Source organism: Rattus norvegicus, chromosome 16, assembly GCF_021556685.1.
Source record: "Rattus norvegicus strain SHRSP/BbbUtx chromosome 16, alternate assembly SHRSP_T2T, whole genome shotgun sequence".
NCBI classification, from domain to species: domain Eukaryota; kingdom Metazoa; phylum Chordata; class Mammalia; order Rodentia; family Muridae; genus Rattus; species Rattus norvegicus.
In genome coordinates, this window is record NC_141549.1 from 6,907,115 (window position 1) to 6,931,895 (window position 24,781).

The following is a 24,781-nucleotide window of genomic DNA, read 5'->3' on the forward strand; positions in this document are numbered from 1 at the left end:
GATACTGTTGGTCAGTCTCTATCTCTTGACAAAATACTAGAGAAAATCAACTGGAAAGGGAGAAATATTTATTTTGGTTCGCAGCTTTGTAGGCCTTAGGCTTTATTTTCCTTTAACTTGTGTGTATGTGAACTCCCATGTGGGTATATGGATGAGAGTGTAGGTGCCAAAGGAAGCTGACGGCATTGACTCCCCCTGGAGTCCCTGCACTTGCAATTAGAGGCAGTGGTGAACCAGTGCTGCTAAGACCAAACACATCTTCTGCTAGAGTAGTTTGTGCTCTAACCGAGGAGTCATCTTTTCAGCCCTTGCTCAGCTGTGAACGTTCCAGTCCATGGTCACCCTTTTGCTTTTGGGGCTGGGGTCCATCATAACAGGGAAGTCATGAGAGGGCTGGCTCACCTCATGGTATATGGCTTGAGGAGGGCATCATGCTTGGTCCTAGTGCCCAGTGACCCCACTCCCCCATCCATCAGTGCCAGGAGCTGTTGACCAAGCCTTTAGCATAGAAGCCTTTGCAACTATTTAAGATCCAAAAATCAGGGGCTGGAGAGATGGCTCAGTGTTTATGAGCACTGGCTGCTCTTTCAGAGGACCCAGGTTCAATTCCCACTGTCTGTAACTCCAGTTCCAGGGGACCTGACACCTTCGCACACCCATACAAGCAAGCAGAATATCAACGTACGTTTTTTAAAAAATCCAAAGTCATAACAAATAATGACAGCTTTAATCAATTTCTTTACTATAAAAGACAATTTAAAGTGTATTTTTAAATACAATGTTAGCATTGTGGTAATTTTGCTATGAAAAGGTAATTCTACCTTGTAGGAAAGAGAAAATGCCTCAAAAAACGCCAAGTAGTTTATTCATATGTTGGAACGGGTGAGCCAGTGAAAATCCTAGAGGGAAAAAGAGACAGCATTCAGAAATGGCTGTATTATACTATGTCCTCACTGTAATCCCTGTGAGACCTAGAAGAACTATACAACTGTGGTAAAGAAAGGTTTGTGCTTGGTTTAGTCAAAAAGAGCTGAAAATTAATTAGTGAGACCAGTTCACTAACGCTGCCCACCCCTCTGGGCCCAGACACAGGTTACTATAGAGACTTAGACATCCCTGCAGAAAGCGGGAAGCAGCCAGCCATTGTGAGTCGATGGCAAATGGTGAGAGATACTCAATAAAAAAAAATAACAACTTGAAAGTGAAATCATGTCAGAACCCCACCGGAGTGAAGATAAAAATGTTAAAGGATTGGATATAAGGATAACCATACAGAACTACAAATGGGGTGATAATTTATACTTTTCCGAAATATGCAAGTGATGCCCACAGGAACTGACTGTGCATCAGACGTTGAAGCAACCTTTAAAGGACTGTAAGGATCCCTGCCAATGCCACCGCCTGCTCCTCCTAACCCACTCCATGTCCATCTGCATGACCAGCAGGTCCTGTTCTCAGCGTCTTTCCCCAGCTCTAATGTAAGTTCTGAGGACTCCCATGTCTACGTTTACACAAACGGACTTTCAGAAGTCTATGTACCTGACGGTTTCCAAACTCGTTGCTTTATTATTTTATTGATGGTTCATAAGAACCGTGAGGGGGACTGGAAAGTGGCTTCATGGACAAAGTGCTTGCTGTATGGACTGGAGTTCAGACCCCTGGCACCACAGCAGTGCGTGTGGCTTCAGAGCTTGGGAGGGGAAGCTGAGACCCCTCTGGGGTAACTTAGTCGTAGCAGTGAGCTCTGGGTTTAGGAAAAGACCCTGGCCCCGGGAAATAAGAAAGCAAAACACAATCAAGGAAGACATCTGAGGTCAGCTTCTGGCTTACGTAGTCATCGCACATGTGTGCACACACATACGTGAACATGTGCACATAGACCACATACATACACACATGCTGGGGCAGGGAAAGGAGAGGGGAGAGGGAACGAATGATTGAGTAGATTTCTGCTCTGAAGAGAGGCTGATAGGCAGAGTGGACTCATGGGGGACAGGTATTCGAGACAGAGCAAGCAGGTGGAAGGTCCACTGTACACAGATTAAGAAAGGAAATCAGCTTACCCTGAGATGGAAGGGTGACATCACCGGCACACCTTGACGACTAGCTCACTATTGTAGCTACTGCATCGATACCCATTAGAGGTCACAGGGACTAAGTTGACTGCAATTGCACAGACCCACCGGCTGCACACACCACTGGCTGAAGACTCGTCCACACTGTGCTCACTGCATTTTTTGTTTCCCTTCAGCTCCTCCAACTAGCCAGCTGCCTCTTGATTCAGAGCCCCAGCCCTCTTTCCATCTCCTCTCTGCTAATCATCACTGCTCGCAGTTCAAGCACCAATGAGATTTCCTAGAACAGTGTATTTCTTCATTCACACTTGCTGAACATCAACCCCGTCCTCCTGGTCCTGTGCTCTGTCACATAGCATGGAGTTTGAGGTAGCCTACTGTCCACTACTGAATGGTAAGCTCTGTGGGATGAGGACAGCTTGGACTCGCTCACCTGTTACTCTAAACAACACACACAGAAACAGCTCAACAAATAAGCAAACAAAGCTGCCAAACTCAGAAACAAGCTCAGCCGGCCTGGCCTGTGTGAGCACGCCTTTCAGGAAGGAGCCCCAGAGAACATACATTTCCTCCCTTCTGCCTAGCAACTGGACCTACCTGGGCCTTCCGAGTACTTTGTGGTTCAATCATGATGTTGATAAGACACGGTTTACTTGTGTCTTTCAGAGCCTGCCTCAGCGAGTCTTGGAGCTCTTCTGGCGTTTGTACAAAATACCCTTTGCCTCCAAATGCAGTCATGACCTGCTCGTAGTGTGAGTTTGGAAGCAGACACATTGGAGGGATTCTGAAAAGCAAGTTGTAAGGCAGCAAAATTAAAATCTTGAAGCTTCTAGAAACAAAGAATTTCCCAAGATTGTCTGCAAAAACCTTAAGTGGACCCACAGGACATACTTTTCTTCCAGAACAGCAGTGTGTGTAACAGCAGTGTGTGTAACAGCAGTGTGTAACAGCAGTGTGTGACAGCAGTGTGTGACAGCAGTGTGTGACAGCAGTGTGTGACAGCAGTGTATGACAGCAGTGTGTGACAGCAGTGTGTGACAGTGTAACAGCAGTGTATGACAGCAGTGTGTAAGTGTATGACAGCAGTGTGTGACAGCAGTGTATACAGCAGTGTGTGACAGCAGTGTGTGTGACAGCAATGTGTAACAGTGTATGACAGTAGTGTATGACAGTAGTGTATGACAGCAGTGTGTGACGGCAGTGTGTGACAGTGTATGACAGCAGTGTGTGACAGCAGTGTGTGACAGCAGTGTGTGACGGCAGTGTGTAACAGTGTATGACAGTAGTGTATGACAGCAATGTGTGACAGCAGTGTGTAACAGCAGTGCGTGACAGCAGTGTGTGACAGCAGTGTATGACAGCAGTGCGTTACAGCAGTGTGTGACAGCAGTGTGTGACAGCAGTGTTTGACAGCAGTGTGTGACAGCAGTACGGAACACACATGTCCTTGTCCTTGTCCTTCCTCTGCTCCACCTCAGGATTTTCAGGCACCTTTGAGTTAGCTGAACTGCAGGCCTTTTATTACTAAAAGAAGCTGCAGCCCTGTCTGCCGGTGATGATATCTTTCACAGCTAATGCGCCATGAGCCGACAGTTCGCAGATGGCTAGTAAAGGCGGGCACCGCCATGCTGGCCTTTTTTTTTTCCTGATAGATTTTTAAAAATGTAGTTCTTCTTCCCTGTAGGGCAAAACCAACCAACCAAACCAATCGAACCAAACCCAACCAAACAGTAAGTTGGCCACTGGACTGTATGCAGCCTTAAAGACGATATCCCACAGCCCTAGGATAGCACTTTAAACAGCCGTCTGCACGGTAACGGAGTCTTGGCTTTGCACAGGCTTTGGGTCTTGCTGACACTCACTTTAGTGTCCACGAGATCCAGACAGATTCGGCGTTTCTCAAAGGGGTACTAAGTCTGCGGGCTGTGGTATGTGTGGTCACGTAAGTCGTCAGGGTGCTGACTGGCAATGTTACAGAGCAATCTGGCCCATCTTCCCTCCTTCCTTCCTTCCTTCCTTCTTTCTTTTTTAAAAAGATTTTTATGCATTATTATATGCATATGAGTACACTGTCACTGTCCTCAGACACACCAGAAGAGGGCACCAGGTCCCATTACAGATGGTTGTGAGCCACAATGTAGTTGCTGGGAATTGAACTCAGGACCTCTGGAAGAGCAGTCAGTGCTCTTAACCCCTGAGCCATCTCTCCAGCCCCTCACCCATGTTTCTTGTTCTCTGGTACAGCTGGCTCTTCACCTACAGACCCAGCTGAGGGCATCGTATGGAAATAACACCATCAGAGCTGAGGTGGTCGGTACACAAAACTGAACCCCGATTGTCCTTGCTTGCTTTGGGACAGGGCCTTGCTATGTAGCAGACTGAACTGGAACTTACTACATAGCTCAGGTTGGTAACCTCGACTCTGAATCTTCCCGTCTCAGCCTCCCAGGTTTCCCCCATATTTCTATTGAATCTGTGTGTGTGTGTGTATGTGTGTGTGTGTGTGTGTGTGTGTGTGTGTGTGTGTGTGATGGGGTCTTGATATATTTTGGACTCATCGGCTTGAGTGGTCCTCTTGTCTCAGCCTCCAGAAAGAGTAGGAGGACTACATGTGTTTGTCACTCCACTGCGGTTCCCTGTATATTTATGTTTATATAGCAACATCTCAGAGAACTTCCTATCATGACAGATGACTTACAGTATGCTGGCCACACATTACCTGTTACTAGGAGCACTTGAGATTTAACTAAACCAAGAAATTGGATTTTTAAAAAATGTTTTATTTATGTATTGATTGATTGATTAAGATGGGTTTTTTTTGGGTAGCCCTGACTGTCCCAGAACTCACTCTGTAGACCAGGCTGGCTGGTCTCAAACTCAGAGATCTCCCTGCCTCTGCCTCTGCCTCTGCCTCTTGAGTACTGGGATTAAAGGTGTGTGCCAACTTTTTTGGCAACAAAAGATTTATTTTTATTTTATGTGGTGTTATACTGGCAAGTCGTTTGGGTACCACACGTGTGCAGTGCCCAAGGAAGCCAGAAGAGGGCGTCAGCCACAGAGCCATCAACTATCAACAACCTCTCAGCTATTAAGATGAGAGAAACTGAATTTTTTTTTCTTTTAAAATAAGAAACAGGGTTTTATGTAATTCAAACTGGCCTACACTTGCTGTAGTGATTTGAATATGCTTGGCCAGGGAGTGGCACTACTAGGAAGTGTGTTCTTGTTGGAGTAGATGTGGCCTGCTTGGAGGAAGTGTGTCCACTGTAGGGGCGGGCTTTGAAAGCCTCCTCCTAGCTGCATGAGGATGCCAGTGTCTTCCTGGTTACCATTCAGATCAAGATGTTGAACTCTCGGCTCCTCCTGCACCATGCCTGCCTGGATGCTGCCATGCTCCTGCCTCGATGATAATGAACTGAACCTCTGAACCTGTAAGCCAGCCCCAATTAAATGTTGTTCCTTAGAAGAGTTGCCTTGGTCATGGTGTCTGTTCACAGCAGTGAAACCATAACTAAGACATGTGCTATGTAGCTAAGGATGACCTTGAACTTTTGATCTTCTTGCCTCTAATAAGAAGATTACACGTGTGCCACAGCATATCCAAGATAAGAAATACTGGGAGTCAAACTCAGGGTGTTGTGCACATCCTCAGTCTAGAAACTGAACTTTTCACTTTCAACTAAATGTAAGTAGTAACATGGGATTAGGAGCTACTCCACCTGTCAGCACAGTCTATATAATCAACTATAACGAAGGCAAAGAAAAGGCATGCTGTGGTGGTCTGAATGAAAATGGCCGCCAGAGGCTCCCATGTTTGAATGCTTGGTCCTCAGTAAGTGGAACTGTTTGGGAAGGATTAGGAGGTGTGGCCTTGCTGGAGGAGGTGTGGCCTTGTTGGAGGAGGTGGGGCCTCATTGGAGGAGGTGTGGCCTTGTTGGAGGAGGGCTATTACTGGGAGCAGGCTTTGAGGTTTCAAAAGATGCCATTCCCAGTGTGCTCTGTGTCTCCTCCCTGTGGTTCACAGTGTGAGCTCTCAGGGCTGCTCCATGCTTCGTTTTGTCCACCATCAGAAACTAAGCTGTAGCCTGATTAAACTTCTTTTTCCCTAAGTTGCCTTGGTTGTGGTATTTTATCACAGCAATGAAGTAACTAATATGAATGGCCATGTGAAAACAACTGTGGAACATAAATGAAAACACCAGTGCTCTTCTTCATCCTCGGCTGTCTCGGAAACTTTTATCTGTGTACCCATGGCCAGTTCTAACAGTCTTATGTTTGACTCTGCCATCAGATAATGAAGGTTTAGCTTTGTGGTGAAGAAAGGAAGATCTTTAAGTTATAAGTAACAGGCCAGCACTGTGATGGCTAAGCTTGGCTGTCACCTTGACTACATCTGAAATCAACTAACACCCAGGCATCTGGGCACACCTGTGAGAGACTTCTCTGATTGGATCATTTCTGGTGGGATCATCTCAGTCTGGGCACCCCTGTCGGACGTGGGAGAAGGGAGCTCTCTGTCTGCTTGTCCTCACTCTTGCTCGAAAGTCCATCAGCTTCTGCTGCTGAAGCAGTCCTTCAGTGGCATGAGAGGCTGCTTCATCAGGATTCCAACACAGACTAAAGACCTGCCGTGTGGACTGAACAACTAGTGGGTTCTTCTGCTGGGAGACAGCCATTATTGGACTAGCCAGACATGCTACCACCTTTAAAGCACACTGATAAACTCCCTTGTAACATATGCTGGTTCTTATATACACTCATGATTTCTGTTCCTTGAGAGAACCTTGACTAATAGAGCATCAACCGTCCTCCCTAGTGTGGTGTCAGTAACAGAACTACTGTTACCTAAGTGAAGGCATCACAGAGCTCGCTCTGAGTCTTTGCTGGTTCCCTGATTGTAAACGATCAACAGTCATGGGTAGTTGTATAAAAAGGAACCATGAAGAGATGGCTTCTGCCCTTTAAAGGCCTGAAGAACTAACCAAGTGTACGATACTGAGGTGCATTGCAACACAGCACACTGTTAAAAGACAAACTAAACACAGACATAATACAGTTATGGACATAATACAGTTATAGACATAATACAGTTATAGACATAATACAGTTATAGACATAATATAGTAACTATTTCGAGTTACTCACGTTGTAGCAGTTCCTTGAAAATTTAACATTTTCCCCCAGGTGTCAGCATCAAAACCTTGGTAAATTCCATTATTGTTCACTACCAAGATTATGATTGGCAAGTTGTACCTAAAGTGAAAATAAACTATGAAGATATCATTCTTTCTAAAGCAATTTCTTTTCTTAAAACTGAAATTTTTAGCGCAAGACCCTGGGTTCGGTCCCCAGCTCCGAAAAAAAGAACCAAAAAAAAAAAAAAAAAACTGAAATTTTTACTTAAAAGTGGACGTTCTCTGTAAGAAATTTTCAATATCAGAGAGGAAAAACAAGCATTTATTATCCAAATTAAAAAATACCAAACCACTGATAGAAACATCACCATAGCGGACTGTGTTCAAGACTTGGGGCTGGTGATCTACTTAGCTGTGAACCCTGGGTAAATCACTGAACTTTTCCAGCTGGTTACAAGAAAAAACGCCTCCCCCACTCCTCTGAGGCCTATTTCTAAGTGGTTCCTCAGAATGCTGAAAAGTCTCTGTCTATGACTGTGCCTCGATGACAGCCAGCCCATGCTGCATGCCGTGAGAGATGCCCAGACAACTACTTCCCAATCCGCATCTCTGATCAAAAGCAGCCCAGCATGATCAGAGCAGAGAAAGAGCATCCAACAATGTCTTCAACAGGACAGCAAAGATAAAAACCTAAAAAGCTCAAAAGAATGGGCTTTGTTGTCTAAACATATGTAACTTCTGAGGGCGTGGAGTCTTGATAAAACTAAGGAAACCAATGTGGTAACTGTGCTCTGTGCTTGGAGGGGTTGTCATTCTCTAGAAAGCTAAATTCTCTCCGTACGTCATCCTTTTGGCATATGTCAATTGGTTGTCAATACAGACCTCTGACAGGCTACACCTTATGGGGTCATGTAGTCCAGGCTGGCCTTGAACTTGCCATGCAGCTGAGGATAACCCTGAACTCCAGATCCTTCTGTCTCTACTGCTACCTGGGGACTACACAGTGCATTGCCAAACCTGGCTTTCTTGATCTTGACAATTTTATATATCAAAGCTCTGAAAGTCCCAGAATGTGATTCACAGAACCCTACTGAAACCTAAGCAGAATGGTTTTATTACAGCTCAAATACAGCTGGGTGAGGGGCTGACAGAGCCCTCAGCTGATATGGTGGGAGCTTCTCCACGAAACACTGGACGGTGCTGTGCAGGACCCCTGCTTGTGAAGCAAGCGAGTCTTGTAAGATTTGTAGTTATGAGCATGAAATGCTATGATTTACAGCCCTGCTTTACCTGCAGATGGTTTCCACTTCCATGCCGGAAAATCCAAAGGCACTGTCTCCTTCCACACAGATGACCCGCTGCCCAGGGCTTCTCTCCTTAGCCACCACAGCAGCTGCAATGGCAAATCCCAAACCAACTCCCATTGTTCCAAAGGAACCGGCATCCAGCCTGAGGTAAGAGCAGAGCTCAAGTTAAACCCTATACAAGCATGCAGTGCAGTGTTAGCACAGACCTTTCGCTCTACGCGTATGTAGCTTGTGGGGAAAGTGAATAGACAGTTTCCTTCTATATAAACTTTTAGGACATAAGGGACTAATTTGTCAAGGAGAAGCAGCATGAAAGGAAGCAGCCACTCACACTTGCTTGGATGACGGTAAATCTACTCTTAGAGCACTGAGTATACAAATTATCACACGATACCAAGGACTAACATGCACGAAACTATGAAACTATTAAATCTCACTTCAGAACATACTTATGAGCAGGGCAGTGGTGGCACACGCCTTTAGCCCCACACTCGGGAGGCAGGGGCAGGTGGATCTCTGTGTTTGAGGACAGCCTGGTCTACAGAACCAGTTCTAGGACAGCCAGGGCTACACAGAGAAACTTTGTCTGGAAAAACAACAACAAAAGAAACCCACGTATGTGGGGCTGGAGAGGGCTCCAAGGTGAGCAGCACTTGATGCTTTGACAAACGACCTGAGATTTATTCCCAGGACCTTCATGGAGGCTTACAACAGCCTGTAACTCCAGATCCAGAGGATCCAAGAGCCCCTTTCTTACCTCTAAGGGCACCAGGCAGACATGTTGTACACATACAAACACAGGCAAGCCACACACATAAAATGAAAAAGATCTGAAGAAAAATTTAAAGTACATTTTTGAAATGCGTTCCTATGCACTAGGCACGCCCAGCTTTCAAATATTTTTCATAATCAGCTTCACTGGGGTCTCAAATCAGACATGTTGTCCTCTCTTTCCTGGAGTCTCACCGGTGACGAGGAAGGTAGTTCTGAAGCACAGTCCGTCCAATGTCCATGGTGTTTGCTCCCTCGCTCACTATGAAACAGTTCCTGGGCAACTGTTCTTGAACATGGTAGAACACTGTGTAATAATTCATAGGGAGGGATTTTTTGGAAGCTAATTCCTAAAATAGCAGAGGTGAGTATTCAATAAATTATATTGGGACACCATGAAAATAACCAACGACAATAAACTATTATCATAGTTATTTTAGAACAGTTTAATACCACCAATAAGCTACGAGATTCCAAGATGGCCGCACAGCAGCTACTCTGAACGGTGAACAATCCAGACCCATGCTAACAACGATGTGCCCTACAGTCCCAGTTGGGACAAGCTGGGGAACCTCTCGTGTCCTGGAGAGTTGATGCACCTCACCCTATCAAACACCCGGAGAAGCCACACAGTAAAGATGGCTGAGTGACAGTGGGTTCAACAAAACAGAACAATCTTACAGGTCACTCTTCGCAAAACATTGTCTTAGGTAGTTTTTAGAATATTTCTATCTGAACTATGGCCCTACGTTTAAAACCAAGATGCTAGGATTGCAGAAGATGATCTGGGAGCCTGGCTCTTCTCTCACACGCTGTAAAGGAGTTCTGTTACATCTGCTTTTAGAAGTCCCAGAGTGAAAGACACATAGCAAGGTAGATGTCTGCAGACAGCCGCAGCCTGCCAGCACTGGGAGGAGCCACTGTGCTTTATTAGTACCAGTCCTGACTGGTCCCGGCAATCCAGCCTTGCCTGTGCTAAGCCCTCTGCTGGAGATTATATACCCAAGATGCACAGAGACTGCACACCCATACAGAGACAGAGGGGCAAACCCTGAGGGGATCCCGGGGCATTTATGATAACCGAGAAACAGAACTGAGCTTGCGTCCTGGCAGTAGAAATGGCCACAGTAGAGTTAGGCACATAAATTCTGCTGTGTTTGACTGAAAATACTAACTTATTCTATGATATATTAGGGAACAAAAATGCCTAACTCAAATATCAAATTTTCAAATGTATCACTCCATCAGGAGGAAATCCTAGGTCAGGCTGAAGAGGTGGGTCACTGGTCAGGGACGCTTGTTGCTCTTCCGGAGGACCCAGGTTGGGTTCTCTGTACACACACGGTGATTCACACCTACTCATAACTCTGCCCTCTGAGGGTACTAGGCACACATGGTGTACATACACACAAGTACTCACGCATCCCACCTGCCAAAATAAAATAAGTGACTTAAAAAGAAGAAACCCTAGGTGTAGACTGAAGACTTCACCCAGCTGAACCAAGACACATAGAAATACACAACACTAAAATTTAAGAAGGCAGCACCCCCTGACAAGGAAGGAGTCTCTGACCAGGAAACACCAAGCCCTGTGGAGGTGACTGACTCATGTGGTGCTAGCTAGTAGGGCTCAGGGTGACTTCAAAGCTCATCTCTAAACCCTTCACTAGGAGGCAAAGCTCTGAGGCCAGAGGGAAAGCCACAAGAGTTTCCAGCAGTGACATAAAAGTTAAATGGCAGCGTGTGTGTGTGTGTGTGTGTGTGTGTGTGTGTGTGTGTGTGTGTGTGCGCGCGCGCGCACGCGCGCGCGCACGCACGCCCATGTGTGGGGGGCAGAATTATACACTGATGAAATTTTCCATTTTGAAGAAGGAACTAGCTATCACACTCACATGCCTTGAAGGAAAGATATCTTAAGGGTAGATGGCCATCTCCTAACATGCTCTGGGATATAACTGATATCCTGCACCAAAATCATACTGACAACTTTCCAAGGTCAGACTGCTTTTCTTCTACCGGTTCCCATGGCACTCCCAAGTCGTGACTCTTCGGATGCTCAACCATGCAAGGAACTCGAGGCTTTCAAGGTAAAGTACACACTAACATGTACACGTACACAAGGGCATGTGCAGATTTTTTTTTCTTATTTACAGTTAAAAACTGACCTTTAGATTCAAAACAGGTTTTCTCTGTGTAGCCCTGGCTTTCCTAGAAACTCACTTTGTAGACCAGGCTAGCCTCAAACTCAGAGACCTGCCTGTCTCTGCCTCCAAATGCTGGGATTAAAGGTGTGCACCCTATGCCTGGCTTCATTACCATTTTTATCAGCTCTCACCACACTACTGGTTTGTGGACCTTGTGAGTACTGTGCCCCGGCTTTTTGATCCCCAAGCTTCCAGAGTAGTGCTTCCTACAACTGTCTACAACCTTAGGGAAGGACAAAGGAACCCATCAGCCTGGCAGGACCTTGAATTTCAGCGTGCCCCGAGTTACCTTGGATACGGCTTCATTGTTCTTCCTTTTCTCCCTCAGAGTCTCCCACCATTTGCTGTCTGTGGGGTACTGCCATGGATTTTTAACAAACTGTTCTAAAAGCTAAAAGAAAAAATAAAAAAAAAAACAACTTTTCTTTCCTTTTTGAAAATAAACTTGAGTCGCCGGAACACAGAACTCCTCCTAAAGAAGGCTCGCCACCCACTGCTCTACCCTTCCCATGCTCACACGCCTGCTTCTCTGCCTGCAGAGAGCGCCTGACCACAGGTCAGTGGGCAGTGAGCCCCATGACACAGACCAAGGGCTGCAAATCACCCAGTGGTTGCACACGTGACAGGAACAGTGCTTGCTTCTCAACGCTGAGCGCTCCACATGACAACTGTACAAAATCAAGTGACAAAGGTGACCCTGTCTGACCTCCTGCTGCAATGAAATGTATAAATTATACAAATAGGAAGTCTGCCAAGTCACTGATTACAGCCTGAAGGGTAAAAAAAGATCTCTTTATTACCTGAAAATATACTAAGATTTTTCCCACTGTGAAACAGTCAAATTTAATTCCTTTAAAAGCTATCGTGTAATTTTTTTTTTCAGAAAGCTAAATTCTACTTAACTGAATTCTGGTTTGAACGACCTTAAATTTTTATATGTTAAGTTAGCGTTCTAAAATGCTAATGTCCTCAAATATGAACGACATACAGCGAGCTGAATTTACCAAGTTCAAAGTGACACTTGGTTTTCCACTATAAATTTAGTTTAAAATTGATGCCACTAGACATCAAGAGAATCAAAAGGAGCATTATCAGAATTGACTGCTTTAGGGACCCATCCACAGAAACTAAAACCCAGGGAAAGGCTCTTACCTGTTTAGAAACAGCATTTACATCTCCTAGCAAAGTCACCGAAGGCCTTACATTATTCCCCAGTTCTTCTGCACAGATATCAATCTACAAAAGGAGGAAAACCCAAACAACAGCCATGTTCGGTCATTTTTGTTTTGAAGAAACGTTCAAAGGCAAACCTATTTTATTTTATGTGTATGTGTTTTGTCTGCATGTATGTCTGTGTATCCCTTGTGTGCCTGGTATCCAAAGAGGGCATCAAAGACTGGAGTTACAGATCATGGTGAGCTGCCATGTGAGGGCTGGGAATTGAACCTGGGTCCTCTGGAAGAGCAGCCAGCTCTCTGTGCTTGCTCTTAAAACCCTTTGAAAGGCTGATATGATGCCTCAGTGGGTAGAAGGACCTTCCATCAAACCTGATGACCAACCATAGGTTGTCCTCTGGCCTCAGCTTGTGCTAGGACATGCAAATACACATACACATATACATGTGCACATGCACACATACATGCACACATACACATATACATATACACATACATATACACATGTACATATACATGTACACATGCACACATATATATACACATGCACACATGCATGTACACATGCACACATACACACACTAAAGAAATGTAATAAGAAGAAATTAATAAAAATAATAAGCAACAGTATTACTAAGAGCTTTAGGAGGACTAGAGAGACTGCCTAGAAGTTAAGAGCCGCAGCTGCTCTTCGTGAGGACCTGGGTTTGACCCCCAGCTCCTTCTCAGAGGCTCACAGTCACTGCTAACTCTAGATCCAGGATCTGACGCCATCATCTGGCCTCAGGGCACAGGAGTACAGGCAGTCACAGGAGAGGAGAGAGTACTTTCCAGGGATTCAGTTTAATGGCAGGTGAAAGCAGTCATTTAGAGATTTCAAAAGGCTGACAGTTTTGGCCTCTGAAAGGCATAGTCACCCCTAACAAGCCTGAGGGTGTCTCTTCAACCGCCATCCCACTTAAGCCTCTCTTTCCCTATCTTTAAATACAATGGAACTGTGAAGAGGCAAATTATCCTTTTCAAACTACTCAAAACTTGACTTTGAAAGCTTTTCTGGTTAGAATTAGCACAAGATACCATGTAGGCTTGAAAGGGCAGCTTAACTCTGGTACCTGCAATTATGTTAGATAATTTGTAAAAATCTATTTTTGTCAGAAGAGAAAAGGTTCTTTACAAAAGCAGAGAAGAAAGCAGAGCTCACAGCGGCTGAGAGGGAGAACAAAGAGCCCATCTGAAGGCCCTGCTCTGAGTACCTGAATAAACTTCACGTCTGCCTGGTACCTTGGCGGCAGTCCAAAATGTAATATCCAGTTGAGTCTCGCACCAAATAACACAATCACATCAGCAAACTGCAAAGCCCTATTTAAAAAGAAAGGAACCTGGTTTAACAAGAGCGTACTAGTGACACTTTTTACTTGAGTTGTTCTAAACTTCTTAAAATATTTAAAAGTCTAAATAACTTGGAGCTTCTAGAGTAAATCTGATCTTTCAGACTAAAGTAAGTTTTGGGAAACTGGGAAGATGGCTCAGTGGACAAAATGCTTGCTGTGCAGGCATGAGAAGCCGAGTTCAGATCTGTGGCATGCACACAGGAGCTGACCACTGTGCTACACATCTGTGTTGAGCACCGGGGGTAGGACAGGTGAATCCTGGGAACAGGTGTCTCGTCAAACAGGCAACTGCAGGTCCAGTAAGAGAGACGCTGCCTCAAAACTAAGGAGCACATGAAGGAGAAAGAAAGCGAAGATCAGCTTTGACATCCACATGTGCACGTGTGTGCATCACCCCAACACACACCCCATCTCACCTATGCATACACACAGGCACATGATGTGCTGCCAGTTTGTGTTGTTTTGAAGATAGGGTATTGCTTATTTAACTAACCCTGGCCTCTAACATGATCCTCCTCCCTGTCCCCCCAAATGCTGGGGTGACAGGTGTGTACCACTATGCCTGGATATGTTTTCTAGGAGCAGGTATTTATAAACATCACTCATATTCCAGAATTATCCATCCACCCAAGACATGGTCTCACATAGCCCAGACTGGCTTCCGATTCTTGATGTAGGAGGATGACTTTGAACTTATGGTTTTCTTATTCCTATGACCTCATGATAGGATTAGAGACAAGTACGTCCATGCCTGATTCAGGAGTGCAAGACTTCACACCTGCTAGGTAAGCGCTCTCCTAAGAGAGCTACACCCTCACCCTAGAATTGCTTTCTAAAACCCACCACGGATTTCCTAATGCACACATAATGGAGACCGGGCTGTGTGGTCACAAATTCTCAGTAACTTGCTCATCTAAATTCTGCTCCGTTGCTTTGTGAAAATTCCAAGGAGTCTGCAGGTGGCACTGTATGTACAGATACACACTAGGTGCCAGAAGGCAGGAACTGTGCTAGTGTGATTCCAAGTGGAGAAGTTTCACAAATATAGAAAAAGACAGAAATTGAGTAAGAGTCCAAACTCCCAAGTGAAGCCTGGAGGCACACCCATCAAGTCTCCCAGTACTGTGCCCGGAGCCCTTCCATTTCTTCTGGTGAAGCCAAACTCATATTCATTCTGGGCTCTGTTCCCCACATCCTGTTCACCCCTTAGCCCCTCCCTCCCTTTCCTCTCATATTCCTTCTCACGAAGTTACTCGAAGCCCTCCAGAGATCTTCCTTCCCAACTTATTCCTTCTCCCCTCCCTAGGGTTTCACTGTGCTGGCCACTAATCCTCCACATTTAGCTAAGAGAACTCTTGAAAGTAGCCAGAGGTAATGAGAGACTATGTTCAGGAGAAACGTGATACAAATAACTAAAGGGTTTCTTCTAAAACCACAGGGGCCAGGAGAAAATAAATAGTGTCTTTAAAAAATGGAAATGTCCAGAAAACAGGTCTGTTTAAAATGACATGAGCTTTTTAGAACTCTCTCAATTTATCAAGGTCGCAAAAAAAAAAAAATTAATCCAGTGTAAAATCTGCCAAGCCATCATACCTAAAACCCGAAACGCCACGCACCTGGATCTGGCCGCACCCACACAGTTTGGGTGGTTGTCAGGGACGACACCCTTCCCCATGGGAGTAGGTAAAAATGGCAGATTGCACAGCTCCACCAGCTTCCGGATGCTGTCCTCTGCATGGGAATAAGCAGCGCCTAGAATACATGCAGATTATGGGATGTCACGCTCTGCGCTCAGAACCTCAAACGTGTCACAGGATGTGCTTTCAGATCCCAAAGCCCCCTTCTGCGCAGAGCACCAGCTTGAAAGCGAAGTGGACCGTGGCAGAACCAAGAACTATATCTACGTCCTGCTGCTGTCGCCTCCCTGCTCCCCGCTCTGGGCCTACTAAGTTACTACCCACAATTCCTGGGACAGAGGTGGGTAGGGAAGACCTCTGCCCTGAAAAGCAAAGACTGGAAACATTGCTCTACAAGTAAACCTCTTCTGCAGTCTGCTGTGCAGGGTGTGTGTGTGTGTGTGTGTGTGTGTGTGTGTGTGTGTATGTGGTGTGTGTGTGTGTGTGTGTGGTGTGTGGTATGTGTGTGTGTGTGTGGTGTGTGGTATGTGTGTGTGTGGTGTGTGGTGTGTGGTGTGTGTAGTGTGTGTGTATGGTGTGTGCGTGCGTGTGTGTGTGTGTGGTGTGTGCGTGTGTGCGTGTGTGTGCATGTGTGTGGTGTGTGTGTGTGTGGTGTGTGGTGTGTGTGTAGTGTGTGTGTATGGTGTGTGTGTGTGTGTGTGTGTGTGTGTGTGTGTGTGTGCATGTACTGTGTAGGATGTGGCTATAACAGGCTAGCCTAAGCAGTCTCATACCTGCTTTTACAACTATACGTTGCAGAATAAACCAAGCCCTCAATGACCCTGAAAACAACGACTGTTTAGACATAGAGAATAATTTCATTTCTGAAGTCATCGTGACCACTACTGTCTTTAGTTACTTAATTTTTTATTCTTTAGAGCTAATAGCACATGATGACCCGTTTCTCTATGGAATCCTAGTAAGAAGTACAGCGTACGTCCAGTTTCACTTCACACTCTGCACTAAGAGGCCATCTTAAGATTCTTTATTATGGATATGTGATGAAAAATTGTCTTTATTTCAGCCAGTAAATCTTCCTCTTTCTTTTGTTTTGTTTTGTTTTTGTTTTTGTTTTTTTTTTTTGGTTATTTTGTTTGTTTGTTTCTCTGTGCAGCCCTGGCTGTCCTAGAACTCGCTCTGTAGACCAGGCTGGCCTTGAACAGAGATCCGCCTGCCTCTGCCTCCCGAGTGCTAGGAAAGGTGGGCAGCACCACTGCCCGGCTGCAGACAATGTCCTTGCTCCCTCTCTTGTTTTCGTGTCTTTATTTATTCAGCCCTTTCCTCCTTCACGGCCTTTGCTGCCCTTGTCATTTGGAAAACTACTAATTTTCCATCGTCCAGCTATGGCGTCCTATCTCCTCTTGCACATCACCTACAGAACCTCCCTTCCTGAACTGTCTTGCTTCCCTGTACGCAGCGCACTCTAACAGGAGCTGTGAGGACGAGGAGACGGCTCAGTTAGTAAGGTGCCCATGGTGCCTGCTTGAGGCTGAGTGTAAATGCAGGGCACACTTCTGTAACACTAGCACCGAGGGGAGGGGACAGGTGGATCCCAGGAGATCTCACCGGCCATGTTGTCTAGCCAAAAGGGGGAGTTCCGGATTCAGTAAAAAATATCAGAGGAAAACACCTGAAGTCAGCTTTCGGTATCCACATACGTACATACATAAAAATGTTCACACGCATACACCATACGCAAGAAATACAAAGAATTTAAAAGTGTACTCCTTTAATCCTAGCAGTCAGGAGCAGAGGCAGACAGAGCTCTGTGAGTTCAAAGCCCACCTGGTCTACACAGTGAGTTCCAGGACAGCCAGGACTGTCTCCAGCAAAACAAAACAAAATAATAAAACAAAACAGTAATAATAAAAACAATTAAGAGTTTACTAGCCCAGCATGGTGGTGCACACCTTTAATCCCAATACTCAAGAGGCAGAGGCAGGTGGATCTCTGTGATTTTGATGCCAGTGTGGTCTATATGGTCAGCTCTAGGTCAGTGAAGACCATATTGAGACCGACCCTGCCTCACACAACCAACAACCAGAGTACTGGCCTCCTATACCTGTTATGAGGTGCAGTTCCCTTTGGATGGAAATTACGATTTCACTGTATCCTTCATGAACTCTGCCACATTGTAACCACTCGTCAGTGAATGCTCATCCAAGGAGGAATGAAGACTCAGCCCACCGAGTGCTTTCCACCCTCATTACTATTAATCACATCCTAGTTAGGTGGGCGCCATCCTTCACACGTCAGGTGATGAGGCTCCAAAGTGATTATTTGCCAGTCAAAAAATCAATGCATCACACAAAGCAGTGAGCGCAGCACTGAGGTTCCCTTCGTTGCCTCCAGTGGGCTAGAACCCAGGATTTAAAACCAAACGTCCTAGCCCCAAGCTGGGTCCTGAGCACCACCCCGGGCTACAGCCTCAGCACCACCACCTTCCGTAAAACTCTCCTAAGCAGCTGAAACGGGTGAGCTTGCTCTCGGGCAATCCTAATGGTTCTAGGGGGGCAAGCAGGAACAGCAGCTATATTCCAGCCAGCCATGAGTCTGGGGTATATGTGAGCCTGAGGCAAACCTAGGCTACATAGGAGATCCCGTATCAGAAAAAGAACACAAAGGAAAGGAAAAACAACAATAATAAATATAAATATGTGTTGTATGACACCTAAGGGGTCAGCGATTGGAACACAGGACCAAAAGCCCTCCAGACATCCAAACCTTTTAATTTAATTTTCCTCTGGGACACCACCTTGAACCCTAACTATGGAAAAATCATCACATAAGATTGTTTATCACAGCCGGCAAACACACGTTTGACAGCAAGTGTCAATGTGTATGCTTCAATGTTAAAATTGGCTTTAGGAAATAATTTAAAGAAATATATTTCTTCCAGGGGCGGTGGTGGTGTTTATACAGATCTTTAATCTGGAAACAAAGGTAGATGAATCCCCGTGAGTTCGAGGCCAGCCTGGTCTACAGAGGGAGTTCCAGGAGAGCCAGGGCTACACAGAGAAAACCTGTCTCAAAAAACCAACCAAACAAACATACTGTAAACAGCTTATAAAAACACAAAGCTGCCTATATAGCATGATCGTAGTGTAAAATAAAGTACTAAGGCCAAGGCTGGGTCCCCAGATGGAGCGATCTCTTTTTTTCCTAAAAGTTTTATATATTTTCCAAAATCTTTTGTAATGGAAAAAATACATTTACTTCTAAGTCAAGAAGTGAAACTTTTCTTGTAGTGAGGTCTCTGGGCCACGGAGGCTAAGTTCTATGATTTGAAATCGGATGAAAAGACCACTTATCCCGATTACGAGCAGAGGGCACGTAACAGAGAGCAAGGAAGACAGTTTACAGTCAGCCTTCCCTCAGCCTGGGAGGTAGAGCTCTGACTACCTTTCCCGATGATGAGCAGGGGCTGCTTGGCGCTCCTAAGAACAGAGGCTGCCGCACGCACAGCAGAGGTTTCTGCCAGGCTAAGTGGAGGTGGCATGCAGCATTCCTTGTACCTGGAAAGAAAAATGGTGTCATAATCATTAAAAGAGGCTGTGGGGCTGGGAGATGGCTTAGCAAGCAAAGGCACTTGCCACCATGCCTGGTGGCCTGGGGACCTGAGTTCAACCACTGGGCTGGTGAAAGGAGAGCATGGAAAGCGAATGAACACACACACACACATGCACACGCACGCACACACACACATACACACATGCACGTATGCACATGCACACACACACGCACACACACGCACACACACACACACACAGGGACACACACATGCACATGCACGCACACACACACACAGACACACACACGGACAGGCACACACACACACAGGGACACACACATGCACACGCACACGTACATGCACATGCGCACACATAGGCACATGCACACATACACATGCGCACACATACACATGCGCACACACATGCACACACACATAAATGCTTTTGGCTGAGTTGTGGCTCACACCTCTAATCTCAGAACGCAGGAGGCAGAGGCAGTGGGTCTCAGTAAGTTTGAGGCCAGCCTGGTCTATATAGTGAGTTCTAAGACAATCAGAGCTTAAAAAAAATGTTTGGGGGGCTGGATAGGTGGCTCATAAACATCCATAATGGAATCTGATGCCCTTTTCTGGAGTGCGGTCATGCATGCAGAAATAGCACTCATACACATAAAATAAATACGTCTTTAAAAATAAAGAGGCTAGGGCTGGAGAGATGGCTCAGTGGTTAAGAGCACTGACTGCTCTTCCAGAGGTCCTGAGTTCAAATCCCAGCAACCACATGGTGGCTTGCAACCATCTGTAATGGGATCCGATGGCCTCTTCCGGTATGCATGAAGAGATCAACAGTGTATATGTGACATAAATAAATAATTTTAAAAAATTAAAAAAAAAGAAAGGCCAATTTTAAATTTTCTGACTGTGAAAATTTCAAATTTTTAAGGTAGAAAACAAATTAATACATTCTATGTACTGGGCCATGCACGGTGATGCACACCTTTAATTCCAGCACTCAGGAGGCACAGGAAGGCAAATCCTGTGAGTTTGAGGCCAACCTGGTCTATACAGACAGTCTGAGATACACAGACCCTACCTAAAAAAAAATGGCATAAACTCGGTAAAATTATGCAATGAGAGTATCATTTTACCACATCTGTATCACTCACACACACACATGCGCACAGAGCTCTCTCCCCCTTGAATCTTGAAATTCACAGCAGGAATCCGACCTTTTATTTTTAAAAGCTTGCAAATGCAACTCTAAACGATAAGGACCCACTTTTATACAACTATAAAGTCCTTATGACACATTAAGAGTTGTTCCTTAATATCAGGTAATAGCCAGCCAAATGGACAACTGGCAGAAAGTCTGGGCCAGGGCACCCCAGCAGGAATGTAGACGAGTGGTAGCTAGCATAGAAATGAGTTACTAGGTAAAGCTAGCTGCCATTTATTCTAGCAACTTTCAGAACACAAGGTGAGGTATTACTATTATCTCCTTCTCCGGGTTCCAGATGGCACATGGCAGAGACGGCCTGTACCAGTGCTCTGTCGCTGAGGTCCCTGCTGTCACCACTCACCATTCCTGACTCCACTCACAAGTAAAATAAATTTGCACCACTAAAATAAAGTTAGTCAGGCATCACAACAGGCCTTACCAAGGACATTGAAACTCCAGAGGATCTCTGTATTGAAGTATCTGTGAAGGACAGCTGCTCGCAGTGACATACCATTCATTGTCACACAGAAAAATGGGAGGTTACAGATTTCTAACTTCCCTAAGGCTCACGGCCCCTCATAATCAGGATTATTGTGATGGCCATATTCAGGTAAGTACTCAACACTCTTGTGTTCTCAAAGACGGAAATTACGCCAGGATACTGGATATCCTGACCACGGTCTGTAGCCATTAGAGAGCCATTTCCATAACAGCAAGGCCCACAAGAGTCGATTTAAGAAATACTTTTAGGGGTTGGGGATTTAGCTCAGTGGTAGAGCGCTTGCCTAGCAAACGTAAGGCCCTGGGTTCAGTCCCCAGCTCCGAAAAAAGGAAAAAAGGAAAAAAAAAAAAAGAAAAAGAAAAAAAAAAGAAATACTTTTAAAACAATGAGACACCACTGGGTGCAGTGGCCCACGCCTTTAATCCTAGCACTTGGGAGGCAGAGGCACAAGGATCTCTGAGTTTGAGGCTAGCCTGGTCTACATGGCAAGTTCCAGGACAGTCAAGACTGCAGTGAGACACCTTCTCAAACACACACACACACACACACACACACACACACACACACACACACACACACACACCTGCAGCAGTGCACGCCTGCAATCCCAGTACTTGGGAAGTGAAGAGAGGATTGAGTCTGAAACCAGCCCAGACTATATAATAGATCCAGTCTCAAACCTCTAAATACGAAGTTCACCATGCTGATTAAGAGCACTGTGGCTCTTCCAGGACCTGATTTGTCTTCCCAGCACCCACACGGCTTACAACTGCCTGTAATTTCAGCTCCAGGATCTGACGTTTTCTCTGACCTCCACAGGCACCCACACAAGCAGCATACAGCCACATGGACACACACACATGTACACATAAACAGAATAGAATGACCATTTTAAAAAAAGAATTATTTCTATACTTCTGGATCTTTCTAAAAATATTATGAGAAAAAGTGTATTTTATTCCTAAGACTAAAGAAATATCACTTAGGGGATTGATGGACCCCAGTAGCATCTTTATCAAAATGATTGATAGCGAGTGTGAGTTTTTTATACTTCTTTTACTCAGTGTCTAAGAAATACAAGGACAAGCCATAGAAACATGCCTCAGAACATCTTTTTTGGGATTAGCAGGCAGACACCTTTTCTGCTGAGCTTTTCAACAGAGGCTCCTGGGCAAATAACTCCAAGTGATGGACTCCAGGAATTAGATGTAGTAATGAATCCACAAACAGTTACCAGGTAAGACTATTTTAATGAAGCCTTTTGGCTGGGATTCAGTTTAGTTACAAAATCATCAAAAAATATTGAGACACTTGGAGATTAACTGATGAACTGCCAGCTAATTCTTTTTAAAGAGCTAAGTATCATAGCACAAACCTTAGGAGGAACTGTGACTGAGTCTTACTTTATAGAAGTCGCGCTCTCCTGGAGGGTCACAAGGTCTGCAGGAACATCAATGTAACACGCTCCCGGGCGACCGTAGATACTGCTCCTCACTGCCTGTGCTTGTCACAAACAAAAGACTTTGAATGGCTCAATTATCACATCTTCTTGAAATTAATTTAAATGGATAAAATGAACACTAATTTTTCTTGAGGTATTCATAGTTGGAGAAAAAAGTTATAATTAAAATGAAAACGTCCTTCATTGACTATATTTTGAAGGATATTTTCATCTTACAGATGATAAAGCATTCCTGTAGGGCTCTGAAATGCATATTCTATCACACTTGAAGAATACCCATGAGGCCCTGCTTGGTTTACGTGGGAACACGAACTTTACCCCACTTCTTAACCTTAATCACTTGGTGGAGATTTTAGACCATGACAGTATGTGTCAAATCAACTGGTTTTGAAATAGCTCAAACTTAATTTCACGCAAAGCCCTTGCTAGCTAACACTAATTCACAGCATGCTATTTAATTAACTAAAAGAGAAAGATGTGCTTACATGCGGTAATCCCAATATCTTTGCAAATGCTGACACAATCACTACCCAGGACCTTGTTGTTCGTCCATCTTTACTGTGCTTTAACTAAAACGATAATTTATGAAGCTAACATACAGGAGAAATGTTTTTCTAAAAATAACTTACTTTACCTCTGTTTCAATAATTAAATGTAATGGCAGTGAACATCAGAATGAAAATAGCTTTTTAACAATGTTATTTTCATATCTGGGTATGTTCTCGTCTTTCCACTAAGAGCAGCAACAGCAGTGCTGGAGGTGTGGCTCTGTAGAGCCGCACGTGCTCTGTGTAGCTGTAGCGTAGACGTGCTCAGCGTACACGTGCTCAGCATAGACGCGAGCCTGCGTCCGTCCCGTCCCGTGCGGGAAGAGCCTTTCAGTAAGACCGTACCTTTTCAATAACAAAAGGAATGTGCTGAATGCTGCTTGGCCGGGCAGAGAACTTGGAATATAATCTGCAAGCTTCAACCTATATAGGAAATGAAAATTATTTAAAGTTAGCTCACCATATTATTGTTCTCATAAAGGAAGACAAAATGTTTAAGTCATTATATATATTTAGAGGTGAGAGAAAACGAAATGTGGTTTTTGTTTTTATTTTTTTGAGATTACCTAAAAAAAAATAAAAACAAAAACAACAAAACAAAACCAGAACCATTCAAATCACAATCCAATGTCTTCCTCAGGATAATTCTGGAAACAATTCAAAACAACACACTGTATTCAACTCTCAGGCTGGCAAAAATGAAGATAGCACACCCCATGTATCACATCACAGGAGCACAGGCAGTCACTGACTGCTAAGGGAGCACACGGAAGGCTCGCCCACGAGGCCCCGCTGCAAACATGCAAATCTGTCTGTTGCCTTGCTGTGGGGAACACGGGAGTTGCAGGCTCTCCGACTCGGTGCCTCCGCGCGGCAATGGTCTCTGAAGCGCGTGGAGACACTTTCCCTCCATACTTTCAGTATGGAATCTACCGAAAGGGCGGCAGCCTCAGTCCCCCAGGCTTGAGAGAGCCAAGGTCATCCTTCGGGTGTCAGACACTATGATCATGTCTTTCAGCTTTAAGAACTTACAATAAGCCTAAGATATTTGAATTTTAAATCAAACTGTTTTAATTTTTAGTTTAATCCAGTAGACATTATTCCTTTTGGGAAGCTATACTTTAACAGCCGACATTAATTCTCTGTTCTTTGCTTCTTATCAACGTGATTTTTGTAGTAACTTACTCTCAGTTCCTCAGCTCCATGTCTGCCTGCATGGCACCGGCTTCCCACCACGATGATAAGGGACTGAACCTCTGAAACTGTAAGCCAGCCTCAATTAAAGCTTTCCTTCGTAAGAGTTGTCGTAGTCATGGTGTCTCCTCACAGCAATGACACCCTGACTAAGACTCAATGTATGTGGAGTGAGGAGGTAAGAGACAACACATGGGCTGAGTCTCCTTCCACCACGTGGGTTCTGGGCTCTGGGCTTGAGGGCACCTACCCTACCCATTATGCTATCCTCCCTGACCTACATTTTCTTTCTTTCTTTCTTTCTTCCTCTTTCTTTTTTCTTTCTCTCTTTCTTTCTCTTTCTTTCTTCCTTCCTTCCTTTTCTCTTTCTTCCTTCCTTTCTCTTTCTTTCTTTCTTCCTTTTTCTTCCTTCCTTTCTCTTTCTTCCTTCCTTTCTTTCTTTTCTTTCTTTCTTTCCTTCTTTCTCTCCCTTCCTTCCTTTCTTTTTTTTTTGTCATTTTGAGACAGGGTCTTGCCAACATAAGATAGTATCAAATGTATGATCTCCCTGCCTTGGCCTCCTAACTGTTGGGAATATTGCTGTGTGCCAACACACCCAAATCTATTTCCAA

At 44.8% G+C, this 24,781-nt stretch overlaps 1 protein-coding gene across 1 annotated transcript in view; it reads right to left on the bottom strand.

Annotated features, from left to right (window-relative positions):
- Window positions 1–708: 708 nt before the first annotated feature.
- The window catches only part of Hacl1 (2-hydroxyacyl-CoA lyase 1), a 36,287-nt gene continuing 12,214 nt past the window's right edge, over window positions 709–24,781 (bottom strand). The window contains 12 exon segments of the mRNA NM_053493.1: window positions 709–899; window positions 2,673–2,859; window positions 7,221–7,328; window positions 8,501–8,659; window positions 9,484–9,638; window positions 11,782–11,883; window positions 12,645–12,728; window positions 13,921–14,026; window positions 15,675–15,810; window positions 19,137–19,249; window positions 22,370–22,464; window positions 23,322–23,399. Of these exon segments, the coding sequence (NP_445945.1) occupies window positions 867–899; window positions 2,673–2,859; window positions 7,221–7,328; window positions 8,501–8,659; window positions 9,484–9,638; window positions 11,782–11,883; window positions 12,645–12,728; window positions 13,921–14,026; window positions 15,675–15,810; window positions 19,137–19,249; window positions 22,370–22,464; window positions 23,322–23,399 (1,356 nt within the window). The 3' untranslated portion in view covers window positions 709–866.